Raw genomic sequence first — 13,495 nt, forward strand, 5'->3', positions numbered from 1 at the left:
TGCTGGGATTTGAACTCTGGACCTTCGGAAGAGTAGTCGGGTGCTCTTACCCGCTGAGCCATCTCACCAGCCCTTCTCTTGCTGTGTTAACAGGGTCTTCCTTCTGTGTATATTTAATCTCTTTTAAGAATTAGGGTCGGGGAAGAGGGTGGGTGGAGCATACCTTTAATCCCAGCATGTGGGAAGCTGAGGCAGGTGAATCTCTTAGGCCAGCCTGGTCTACAGAGGGAGTTTCAGGACTTCCAGGGCTACACAGAGAAACCCTGTCTTGGAAAAAAAACAAAAACAAAAACATCTGGGCTGGAGAGATGATGGCTCAGTGGTTAAGAGTATTGGTTGTTCTTCCAGAGGACCTGAGTTCAATTCCCAGCACCCACCCACATGGCTGCTCACACTTGTCTGTAGCTCCGGTTTTAGGGCTTCCGATGCTGTCAGACATGCAAGCAAAGCACCAGTTTTTTTTTTTTTTTAATTAAGGGAAGAAAGAAAAAGAATTCCGGCCAATTTTATTACCTCTTTAAAGATCACATCCTCAAACACAGCCATACTCTAAAGTACTGAAGATTAGAACTTCAACATCTACAGGGATGTGCACAGTTCATCTGTCAGTGCGCCTCAGTGTCACAAAATAGCTTGCTGGTATCCCAGCCCATGGCAGGTGGGTTCTGGGGCACACATTCAAGCACTTTGCTGCCTGAGATAGCTCCACTGTCCTTGCTTTTGCTTGTTTTGTTGTTTGATTTTGGAACAGAATTGAATGAGTCCCAGACTAGCCTCAAAACTCAAAAACTTAGTATGACTCAAAGCAACAACCCTAAACTTAAGATCCTCTTGTCTCCTCTTCTTTTTGGGGGGGGGTGGGGGTTGGTTTTTTTTCGAGACAGGGTTTCTCTGTATAGCTCTGGCTGTCCTGGAACTCACTCTGTAGACCAGACAGACTATCCTGGAACTCAAAAATCCGCCTGCCTCTGCCTCCCAAGTGCTGGGATTAAAGGCGTGCGCCCACTGCCCGGCCGTCTCCACTTCTTGAATGATGGGATTGCAAATGTGTGCCACCTTTCCTGGTTTAGATTTGACAGTTTAATTTGTGATTCCATGAATGTATGTAATAAATATTTCTCTAACACATCAAATGTAGTTTTTGTTTGTTTTTTAATTCTGTGGTTGTTAAGCCTGGTACCTAAAGTCCTCGTGGTCTAATTCTGTTGCTTCTGATGATCTTTCCTACTTTGACTGATTGTTTTGTTGTTGTTGTTGTTTAGCATTTTGTGGCTCTGTAGTGGTGAACGCACAGTAATTATTCATCATGAACATTCTTGGAGTTCTAGCATGGGGAATGTTTCCCCCTAGGAAGGTTTGGGGAGCGAGCTGCACTGGGGACATGAATCCCTCTACTTTTCTCTAGTGGCTTAGCGGAGAGTCTCAGTCTGTCTCCAGTTTGCGACCTGATAGCAGATATTTACTTTTGGGGTGGGTGACCTGACCTTTGCTTGTTCCTCTGACGTTGGTTTCCTTTGTGTTTGTGGAGGGAGTTCTGTTATCGAAGTGAGTCCACTCTGAAAGTCTGCTTCTCTGGAATTTCATTGTTTTTTTGGGTGGGTTTTTCAGGCTCTTTAGCGGGGCATGGCCAATTGTCCAGGTTTGAGGCCTGTGAGTAAAGTGATAACAGACACATTGAGCACCTTCCAGTTTCCCGGCATCCTCCCAACGTCACCCTGTTGTTATTCACTCTTTGGGCCTTAGGTAAATGACACCTGCTCTCGCCAGCTGGCAGCATAGACTGAAATGTGGTGGTGGTTGGTTTGGACACCGCTCCTGTGTGTTAACAGGAGGGAACTTTTATTTTCCTTTGGGAGAACACTCATAACAATTAGATTTTAATTTGTGTGGGGGAAATAAATTTCTGAAAGACAAATATAGTGATTGAAAAAGCATAAAGTGTCAGGCTGTGGTGGCACTTTGCCTTTAATTAATTCTAGCACTCAGGAGGCAGAGGCAGGCGGTTCTCTGCCTGGTCTACAGAGCAAGTTCTAGGACAGCCAGGGCTACACAAAGAAACCAGCTCTTGAAAAACAAACAAGCAGGGAGGGAGGGAGGGAAGAAAGAAAGGCACAAGGCTGGATGTTAAACCCAGGTTGGCTTTCCAGCAGCGAGAAGACCTGATATAGATGACTGGCTTCTTGGAGCCTCAACTGTAAAGAAGAGCAAAAGCCACTGATGTTCATACCCTAAGACATTTTTGTATTTTGTTTGCTATTTAGCAGTAACCTTTTGAGAGACAATTATTATACCTATTTGAGTTCTGAAAAGTGAAGATATAGAGAGAGGAATTATTGTTAAGGTAACCCGAGTTGGCTTGTATAATATGCTGTACACATATAATAATAACAGATATAAGAAACGTCACAGAAGAAGTGGCAAAAAAGAGTAAAATCCGGAGGATGGGAAGGAGTGCTGTGAATGTCTGTCTTCTGGATGTGATATATCAGTTGTACCATGAACTCACAGCAACTGTGGCTCCCTGCACAGGGGTTTCACAAGGCCCTCATCCACCCTGAGGAGCTATAGGTAAAAGGACCAGAATTGGCTCTGGGCACCCTCAGCACAAAGGAGATTTATTTGCCCCAGAGGGACAAAGGGTGGTGAATAAGAGACAAAGACAGGAAGGAGATGAGGACAAAAGAGAAGAGAAAAGGGCCAGGGCTGGGGAGGGATATTTGCCCTGGAGGGACAAAGGACTGCTTCTGGATTGAGGGGAGACAAAGGCCCATAGATAAGTGGCAGTTTATAATGGGAAAAGGAGAAACCCCTGACTGGGTTAGATGGTTTGTGTTGATTGTGAGTTAAGGTAGCCAGGAGGGGGCCTCGGATTACTTGATTTAAATACTTTGATAGCTGACTTTGATAGGAGAAGGGCGTAACTAAATAAGAGAATCAGCCTGGGGAAGCCCCTTTAGGACTGTAATCTATGGTTTAGCCAGGAGAAGGAGGATAAAAGGCAAAGCCTGTTGGTGTTGTGTTTGTCTTGGTTTCTGGAGGAGGAGGAGTCATTCCTCAGTGCTGTAGCTGCTAGTAAGTTGCCCTTGCTCAAGTAGACAATGTTAGGCTCCAAACCTGGTCCCTGTTAATATACAGGCAGTTCTACCTGACTGCTCTCAGGGACCTAGCAACTGCTTATTTAATCATCTGCTGCCTTTAGGTACACCAGGTGTGTGCTGCAGATAAACCTCAGCCACCTCAGTGCTGCCTCTCTCTGTCCCTCCCTCCCTCTCCCTCTTCCTCCCTCCCTCCCTCCTTCCCCCATCTCTCTCTCTCTCTCTCTCTCTCTCTCTCTCTCTCTCTCTCTCTGGAGATTTCCCTGACTTTGTTCTCTGAGACCAGTGAACCCACCCCCAGAGCTGCCCCAATAAACCTGCTTTTAAACTTTTAATTTAGCTTGAATTGGCTTATTATATTGGCAGAAAAAAACCTATTAGATATTCTCCCATCCAGCCAGGCTCATGCAAGCAACCCTTGTTACAGACACATACACAAGAAAATAGGAAGATTTATTAGAAAGGCCTCAATGAAAGGGGGAAGGGATAAGAGGATTATATATGCATGTACATACACACAATGAAATTTAGAAAGAATAAATCAATTTTTCTGGATATAACATAAGATTATGTGATTTGGTCTCAGATTTCGAGCACTCTATGGGCTACTTGGAGTAGTCCATACTTGTGTATTGCTAAGTGCTAGGGAAGCAGGGAAAGATACAAGAGGTTTGTCTGGGAAGTGTGGTGTTGGGACTAGAATGGAGTGGTTTGAGGGGAGGCCCCATCAGGAGAAATGCCCTCCGGGATTATTCATACCTGAGTGTGAGAGTGGGGAACTAGGCAGAGGTGGAGCCCTCGGGGGAGAGGACTGCACAGCACAGCACAGAGGGGCAGAAGCACTCCTGTGTCTTCAGTCTTACAAAAATGCTGGAATGGAATTGCAGAAGTGGGCAGAGTGTTTTTGTTTGTATGCTGTTTGTTTATTTGTTTGTGTTTTTAAGACAAGTTCTCCCTTGTAGCCCTAGCTGACCTGTTACTCTGTGTAGACCAGGCTGGCCTTGGTATGCTAGGACTAAGGGTATTTGTCACCACATCCAGCCATGTGTAATTTCCTCATTGAAGCCTTTGTAAGGGCTCCTTGTAAGGGTTGACCTTTTATCCTTGGGTCACTGGATAGCCTCTGAAATGTTTCTTATTGAGCAGTGATATAATTGAAAGAGATCATGCCAGGCCACGCCGCTGTGTCAATGAGAAAAGGAGCTTGCCACAGATCTCACTGACCAGAGCTTAACTCTGGGCTCACACAGTGGAAAGAGAGGGCTGGCTCTTTTTTGGTGTGTTTGTTTGTTTGTTTGTTTGTTTTTGTTTTTGTTTGAGACAGGTTTCTTTGTGTATCCCTGGCTGTTCTGGAACTAGCTCTGTAGACCAGACTGGCCTTGAACTCACAGAGATTCTCCTGCCTATGCCTCCTGAGTGCTGGGATTAAAGGCATGTGCCATCACTGCCAGGTGAGAGGGCTGGCTCTTGAAAGTTGTCCTCTGATTTCTGCATGGAGACTGTAGCGTATGCATGCCCACATACATGAACAAATGTAGTTCTAAAATGGAAAAGACCATTCTGGCTGAACTGTGGGAATAATGACAGTTAATGACCTGACCTCATTTATTAGTTTCTTGTACCAATATTCTGAGGTAGAAATTAGTGTCTTGATTTTATAGATGGTGAACCAGGACTTAGATGGCTTCATTCAAAACTCTACAGCCTTAATGGGAAGTGGAGTTACAGATCCATGTTTTTGTGTGTCTGAAACTGCACTGCCGGTCATTTCAGTGATGATGCTCTCTGATCACTGTGTAAGACAGTCTCATTCATTCTCACTGTATTGTTGGCATAGTGTGGTAGTTCACACAGGACTCATTACTTAAGCTCCTTAATAATCACTAACGAAATGGTGTTCTCACATTTAGAGGTATGAAAACAGACTTGGGGAAGGTGACTACCTATGGTTCAATATGCCCAGAAAACGGTGAAGCTGGCGTTGAACACCAGGCTCTTAGCAGAGGGGAAACTTTTTTTTTCTATTCATGGATATATTACAAGCATGTCTCCTTTCTTTCTTGTGTGAATGTCCTTTGTTTTTTGGAAGTTTATAAGGCTCTTTCCTTTTAGGTTTTGGAGATCACATTCACTGGAGGACTCTCGAAGATGGGAAGAAGGAAGCAGCTGCAAGGTATCAAACACAGTCGGGATGTTTATAGTAACAAAGCTTTCTAGCCATTAACTTAGCATTGCTCTCAGATGAAGGGCTAGGTCAAGGCCCCACAAGAACTATGTAAGTTTCCTGATAACAAAAAGTCAGCACTTACTCTGTACCGGGTGTTAAATAATCTAAATTGGTTAACTCATTTAGTTTCACAACATTTCTATGAAGTATTGTTGTTACTTTTTTAGAAATGAGAAAGTCACTCAACAGTTAAAAGATCACCAGTTGGTACATAGCAGAGCTGAGCTTCTGACAGCCTCTTTGTTCTCTGTCAGCGAGTTATATACTAGCCTTAAGCTAAAATAGTGTAATGTTTCAGGGAGGGTTAGAGCATAAGGGGTGGGGAGTGGGGGTGGGGGCAGAAGCAAGGAGCTGCCAATGTTACAAAGATTGGTTTATTTAGTCTTTACAGCCTCTGAGATTGGTACAACTATGAAATAACTGTTACATTTTATTGAAAAGAGAATTGAAATACAGAAAAGTGAAATTACTTTCCAGTATTTAAACTGCCATTAAGTGGGCTTTCATGTGTCTCCTATACTGTATTAGAGACTTACTCTACTCCAGCATGTGTGTCCTATATTATATCGTACTCCTGGCACACACATACTCACATTTACACTTCTGTACCTACCACACTAGTGCTTGGTGTTATAAAACAGATCCTAAGTCTCATGACACTGGGGTCTCAACTCAAGCTTTCTGCAGGAGGATTGCCGAGTTTAATTTAAAAAAAAAAAAAGATACCCAGCTAAATTTAAATTTCACACAAAGGAAAATTAAATATGCCCATGTAGCTTATGCAACTTTTTAAAAATCTCAAAATCAGATTTAATTGGAAAATCTTCATTGTATTTGGCGACTCTATCCACGATGAAAATTTCAATTATTCTTTCAAGTTCAAAATCAAGTTCGCTCCGAGGGTATAGTGCTGTGGCATAGAGCATTCACCCTCTCTACCAAACAAATAGAAACAAATTCAAGCATCAATCAAGTCTTCAAAGAGGTTTCCGGGCAGCTTTTTCACTTCTGTTCTTCACATTAAAGTACAGCTACCCATAAAAGTGTTTACTTTGCGTGGACACTTAATGCTTCCTGATACGAACCTTGATTTTCTTTTTTTCTTTGTTTTTGTTTGTTTTCCATATATAGTTTTTTTTTTTTGAACCTTGATTTTCCTAGGGGAACAGTTTTATTCATCTCTGACCCCAACCATGAAAGGATGTTGACGACTGAAATAGTTGTTATGAATAAATATTTACTAAGAGCTACTAGGTGTAAGTCCTGAATAGAGAAACATCATTTGTAATTTGCCTTCTGTATGCTATATGTGGTGCTAGTAATTTCGTTGAATGCCCATTAAATCCCATTTAATAAATACCCTCTTTGACGGAGGGTAATCTTATCCTGTTGAGGGCTTTAACGTTTGGTGTAAATAACTAACGCCATTCTAATCTTTACGTCTCCTTTCTGAGAATGTTGGTCCTTGATCTGGTTGGTTAGAGTTCCGGTTTCCCATAGAAACCAAAGGTCCCTTAAGAGCGTAGAGGAACAGGAAGTTCGGGTTTCTCTTCCGGTTCCTGCCGGAAGTTGACGCCAAGCATCCGCACATGGATTCCCCTGGGGATCATGCCGCTCGTCGTGGTTTGCGGGCTGCCGTCCAGCGGCAAGAGCCAGCGGACGGAAGAGCTCCGTCGGGCGCTGGCCAGCGAGGGCCGCGCGGTGTATGTGGTGGACGATGCTTCGGTGCTGGGCGCGCAGGACCCGACTGTGTACAGCGACTCCGCGGGTGAGAAGGCGCTGCGGGCTGCGCTGCGGGCCGCGGTGGAGCGGCGCCTGAGCCGGCAGGACGTGGTCATCCTGGACTCGGTGAACTACATCAAGGGCTTCCGCTACGAGCTGTACTGCCTCGCCCGGGCCACGCGCACGCCGCTCTGCTTACTTTACTGCGTGCGGCCGAACTGGCCGAGCCGCGGGCTTCGGGAGGCTTGGGCCTCCGAGAACCAGGACCCGGCTGTCAGCGTGAGCTGGAGGCCGCGGGCCGAAACCGGCGGGAAGTCTCAGGTGGTTGGCGCTGTGGAGGAACAGCGCGCCACCAGCCCCGTAGCCAACGGGGGAGTTCTGGCCGCTGTCCCAAAGGAACTGGATCCAGAAGAAATCCTGCCATCAAACCCTTCCGCTGTAATGACCCCGGGGTCCGAGAAATCTGCAGAGCCTGCGTCCTGTGCCTTTCCTCCCGAGGTTCTGGAGTCCTTAGCGCTGCGCTTTGAGGCGCCCGACTCCCGGAACCGCTGGGATCGCCCCTTGTTCACCGTGGTGGGTTTAGAAGAGCCATTGCCCCTCGCGGAGATCCGGTCTGCCCTGTTTGAGAATCGGGCTCCCCCGCCCCATCAGTCTACACAGTCTCAGCCTCTAGCCTCTGGAAGCTTTCTGCACCAGTTGGATCAGGCCACGAGCCAGGTGTTGACCGCTGTGATGGAAGCCCAGAAGAGCGCTGTGCCGGGAGACCTCCTAAAGCTCCCTGGCACCACGGAGCCCCTCCGATTTACCCGACCCTTGACCTTAGCAGAATTGAGTCGCCTCCGTCGCCAGTTTATTTCCTACACCAAAATGCATCCCAATAACGAGAACCTGCCTCAATTGGCCAACATGTTTCTTCAGTATCTGAACCAGAGTTTGCACTAATGAGGTAGTGGGCAGCAGCTGTGGCTCGTGTCTGACTCTTCCACTGTACTTTGTCCAGGAAGAACAGTCCGAAGGTCTGCAAAGCATACTGTAGTAAGATGGCCAAGTTTTGACTCGTTTTCTTAACTGCCACTGCCATACCCTGAGTGTGTAGCATAAGCTGAGGCATTGAGTGGTAGCTTCAAAAACACTAGGGGGCTTCGGTTGGAGTCTACTTGGGAATACTACATACCACTGTTGGCCTTCCATCGGGGTGGAGAATTAAGTCAACTGTGAGTAGAAACCGAAGATAACAGTTTTGTATTCATAATGGCCCTTTCGTACTCCCAAGTACTTTTGAGCACAGAGCCTCTTGCTTCTGACCTGGCACTTCGAACACATATCTTTTGTTCTGTCCCTGGGAAACTGATATTTGTGTAAGACAGCCACTAGATATTTTCTCTAATAAAATCTTCTAAAATTATCTGCTGGTCTCTTGATGTAGTTTAATGTTCCTCCTGCAACTTAGTATTTTATATGTTCATGTAGTATTTTTATATGAGAGGCTTGATTGCTTGGCCTATATATTGTAGCACTTTGCATGTTTATTGAATATTCTAAGGCAAACATTACTCTTAGTTTTGTTGGTAGCAAACAGTATTGGATTTTCATTATCCATACAGTTTTTGAGACTTGGCAGCTGTGTGAAGTGCAAACATGCTTAGCAGGATGAATGCCAGCCATCCCAGAATAACCTGTACAGGGTTATTACTGACTGTTGACCAATGGCTAGGAGGTGTTTGAGGAAGAGCTTTAGAAAAGTTAATATTTGAAATATCACTGTAGAATAATAGTCTGCTAAGGAACAAAATGCAGCTTTTTAGACTTTCTAGACCTTGGAAGTTTCTTGCTACTTGGAAAGAGTTAACAAACATATTCCAAATTATATTTGTGTCACAAAAATATTTTAGATTTGCTTTCCTTCTCTTTTTTTCCTTTTTTTTTTTTTTTTTTTTTAAGATTTATTTATTTTGTGTATGAGTATGCTGTCGCTGTCTTCAGGCACACCAGAAGAGGGCATCAGATCCCATTACAGATGGTTGTGAACCACCATGTGTTGCTGGGAATTGAACTCAGGACCTCTGGAAGGGCAGTCAGTGCTCTTAACCGCTGAGCCATCTCTCCATCCCTTAGACTTGCTTTCCAACCTTCAGTTTTTCACTAGGTAGGATCCTCACACCTGTAGTCCCAGCACCTGGGAGGTGAAAGCAGGATTGTTGTACAGCTGAGGTCAGCCTGAGTTACAGAGTAAGAGCCTACCTTTAAAAACAAACAAACAAACAAACAAAACAAAAAAAAGCCCAGGGAGTGTCTGTCTGTACAGAAGCAACCAGTGGGTTGACTTTGGCCTACAGATTATTTCGGCTAACTCTTATTCTAGAATGGCTAATAGATGTTTGACAGGACTAAGACATTCTAAAATATGCATGCTCTGAAAACTGGTGGTCCGCCTTGGTTAATGTTTCCTTGGTAGTGTCTACCACCTTTGATGATATATATGAAGGGCAGGAAGGGTTCATGTAGGAAATGTAGGTTTGAACTAGGCAACCTCAACAACCTTTTCCAACCTTCATATCTGATTTTCTAGTCGATTATTGATTGAGTTGGATTTAAACCTACATGTTCAGGCTGGCTCGGTGGTTAAGTGCACTGACTGCTCTTCCAGAGTTCAGTTCCCAGCAGCCACATGTTGGCTCACAACCATCCAGGGATCTGAGTACCCCTTCTGCTGTGCCTGAAGACAGCGTACTCAAAGACACGAAATAAATCTTAAAACAACAAACCAAACCCTACATCTTCTAGGACTGTCAATAATAGGCTCAGTGGTTAAAAGAGTACTGGCTGCTCTTCTAGTGGTCCTGAGTTCAATTCCCAGCAACCACATGGTGGCTTGAGGCAGGAGGGTTGCCACGAGTGTTGGACTAGTTTAGGTTACATAGCAAAGACCCTACATCAAAAGTAAAAGGAGGACAGATGAGATGCCCTGGAGTGCTAAGAGTGTTCACCTCTAAGCCTAAGGAGCTGAGTTCAATCCCCAGGGCCTACTCCATGGAAGGAGAGGACCTCTGAGCTCCACAGTGTACATGCTCTCTCCCTCATGTCTTGCTAGGTCTCTCCCTCCCTGAAGCGTGCATGGGTCCACACACACTCAAATAAATAGAATTATGTTTCACATACACAAGCAAATGTAATTATTTACTTGGGGGAAAAGGGACGGGGTCTCACTACATCACCTTGCCTGGCCAGCAACTCAATATTTAGAGCAAGCTAGCCTTGAATTAAGAAATCAGCCTTCTCCTTCACTCCAGAAACACTTAAATTATCTCCAACAGTGACATCTTGGAAAAATGGACTCAGTCACATTAAGGGACTGGGTTTCAATCTTTTTATTAAAAAAAAAACAAAAAAACAAAACGGGCTGGTGAGATGGCTCAGTGGGTAAGAGCACCTGACAGCTCTTAGCTCTTCCGAAGGTCCGGAGTTCAAATCCCAGCAACCACATGGTGGCTCACAACCATCTGTAATGATCTGACACCCTCTTCTGGAGTGTCTGAAGACAACGACAGTGTACTTACATATGATAAATAAATAAATAAAACAAAACAAAGGAAGCAAGATGGAATATTCTAAACAAAGTGCTTAGGGTTTAACAAGATGTGTTGCTAATTTCTGGTTTTGCACAAATAAAGAGAAGAAAGGCAAAAAGAAAAAAAAAAGAAATCAGCCTTCAGATTGCTGGCATTAAAGATGTTTGTCACTATGCATGGCCCATAACTGTAATTTTTAAAAACCGTTTCTAGAGTTCTTTGTGGGGCTGTATAGTATAATGCATGCAAAGTATTTAACATATAATAGTGACATTCAACACATTTTCATTATGATCACCTGGATCCTGCCATCTACTTACACTTGTGGTTTACAAGCCCTTAACGAGTCAGTCTATTCAGATTCTTAGGCCTCAGGTGAGATAGCTAAATAGTTTACCTAGAACTTATTTAACTAGCTAATCATGTAGAATAGCAGTGGTATATGGTAAATACTGTATGTTTGATATCAGTAATACTGTATGTGTTGGCATAGGGACTGTAAAGACAAATGAAAATGTCCCAGAAGTTCTAGTGGACTGTCACTAATGGTGACTGTAGGCCCTGGGGATCTAAACTCAACCTGTCATGCTTACACAGCAAGTGTTTTACCCACTGAGCCATCTCCCTGGCCCTGTCGATAATTTTATTACTTATTTTATATTTATCATACTAATGAAAGTTACTTTTTACCCTTTCAATAACTATGTAATAGTAATCATTTGGACATACAGTAACGTTTAGAATATTGTAATATGATGTTTTTCTTCTACCTTTTTTCTCCCTACTTTTAAAGCCCAAATCTGTGGAATTTATAGAAACATCAGTATTTATACTAGTTTTCTGATAATAATCTATGACTTAAGTAGTTGGATTGTTTTACAGTTTTTTTTTGAAACCATACAAAAACCACATTTCTGCATTACCAATCATTTTGTTAGAGTATTTTTGAAGGACTTTACTATAATATACTTTGTTTGTTTTCAAGTGGCTTGCCGCTGATGGTGATCATCCATAAGTCTTGGTGTGGAGCCTGCAAAGGTAAGTACGAGTGTTTCATCCCAAGGTCAGGTTTCAGATGTACCAGAAATGGCCAAGCACTGCTGAGTGCCTGGAGCACTTCCAAATGTCATAGACAGAGCATCTTAGCAGAGGCTGGAATCCTTTACAGAGGGGCATAAACGGCTTAGGGAGGGAGGGAACCAATCAAAACCAGAGGATATTTTTGACTGTGGTGTGTATTCTTTCTGCCTGTTGTGATACCAGTCAGGTTTTATTTTTCACTGATAACTCCACAACTAGTAAAACCCTATTTCAAAAATGCAGCCGGGCATGGCAGCTCATGCCTATAGTCCCAGCTCTCAGGAGGGTGAAGCAGAAGCATGGGCACAGGTGTGAGGCCACCCTTGACAACAGAGTGAGTGCCTGTCTCAGACATAAGTAAGGGGCTAGAGAGATGGCTCGGTGCTTAAGAGTACACACTAGTTCCTCCTAAGGACCGGAGTTCAGTACCCAGCACACATAGCAGGTGACTTACACCTAACTGCCTGTAACTGCAGCTCCAGGGGAATCTGACACCTGACCTCACATTCAAGCACTCACATTCATGTACATACCCCCCCCCCTCCACACACACACACACACACGCACACGCACACATAAATAAAATGAATAAGAGGAATGTGAATGCCAGACACTGCAGTGCATACCTGTAATCCCAGCACTTGGTGAAGCAGGGGGATCAGAAGTTCAAGGCTAGCTTGGGTCCCACTGAGAGACTCTGTAGCTGATCTTTGCTACTTTGTGGGTTCTTTTTGCCACCACCCCCCCCCCACACACACACACCAATTTTACCTCCTATCATTAGATAGGAAAGGAGGGAGGGAGGGAGAGAGCCCTGGGTTTAGTTTCTTTCCTTTTGTTTCTTCTTTAAGCACAACTACTAACAAACCACAACCAACCTCACCTCTCAGGGCCTTAGCATTTCTATACCTCTGAAATGTTTCCAGAATTTCAGAGTCACACGATTGCAGAAATTATCTGCAGCTGGCAAAGCCATGCTCTGTTAGAACTCCAGGCAAATCATAGTCAGCTGCTGTGAAGCGGCCCATATCTCCACACCTGGGAGGAAGCACATGCTTGGGTTTTGTTTTGTTTTTTTCTTCGAGACAGGGTTTATCTGTGTAGCCCTGGCTGTCCTGGAATTCACTTTGTAGACCAGGCTGGCCTCAAACTCAAAAAATCCACCTGCCTCTGCCTCTTCCTCTGCCTCCTTTTTTCTTTTCTTTTTTTCTAATACAGGGATTAAAGGCATGACCTGGATTTTTTTATTTTAGTTGATTCTTCTTTAGTACCCATTTTATTTACTTTTGTTTTATTTTACATATGAGTATTTTTGCCTGCATGAGTATATGTGTACCACACTTATGCTTGGTACTTTCAGAGGGCAGAAGAGGGTGGATCCTCTGGAATTGGAGTTACAGATCCTTGTGAACCACCCTGTGGATCCTGGAACTCAAACTCAGGCCTTCTGCAGGTGCAGTGTTTTCAACCACTGACGCATCTATCCAGCCCAGCATTTTATTTATTTATTGTATGAGTGTTTTGTTTTGTTTTGAGACAGGGTCTCATGTAGCCCAGGTTAAACATACATTAGTGAAATGTACATATAGTGAAAGATGTCCTCAAACTTCTTATCTTCCCGCCTCTCAAGTGCTGGAATTACTAGCATATGTCACTATACCTGAGTACTGGGGATATAAGCACTGTGCACTTTACTAACTGAGTTACACCCCCAGCCCGAGACCCCATCAAAAACAAAACAAACAAACAAACAAAAACAAGCAGAAGGGGAGTTGGGGCTCCTCCCAGCACTCGGGGGGGGG

General features: G+C 44.1%; 2 protein-coding genes across 2 annotated transcripts in view; both read left to right on the top strand.

Annotated features, from left to right (window-relative positions):
* Positions 1-13,495, top strand: part of Txndc12 (thioredoxin domain containing 12) — a 28,356-nt gene that overhangs the window by 6,787 nt on the left and 8,074 nt on the right. Inside the window, exons 2-3 of the mRNA XM_021161089.2 lie at positions 5,208-5,268; positions 11,599-11,651. Of these exons, the coding sequence (XP_021016748.1) occupies positions 5,208-5,268; positions 11,599-11,651 (114 nt within the window). The remainder of the gene's footprint in view (positions 1-5,207; positions 5,269-11,598; positions 11,652-13,495) is intronic.
* On the top strand, positions 5,752-8,449 carry Kti12 (KTI12 chromatin associated homolog). Its single transcript, XM_021161088.2, has one exon. It carries the CDS (start codon positions 6,931-6,933, stop codon positions 7,984-7,986), a length of 1,056 nt encoding a protein of 351 aa, XP_021016747.1. The 5' UTR covers positions 5,752-6,930; the 3' UTR covers positions 7,987-8,449.

The sequence above is a fragment of the Mus caroli genome, chromosome 4 (genome assembly GCF_900094665.2).
Source record: "Mus caroli chromosome 4, CAROLI_EIJ_v1.1, whole genome shotgun sequence".
Classification (NCBI taxonomy): domain Eukaryota; kingdom Metazoa; phylum Chordata; class Mammalia; order Rodentia; family Muridae; genus Mus; species Mus caroli.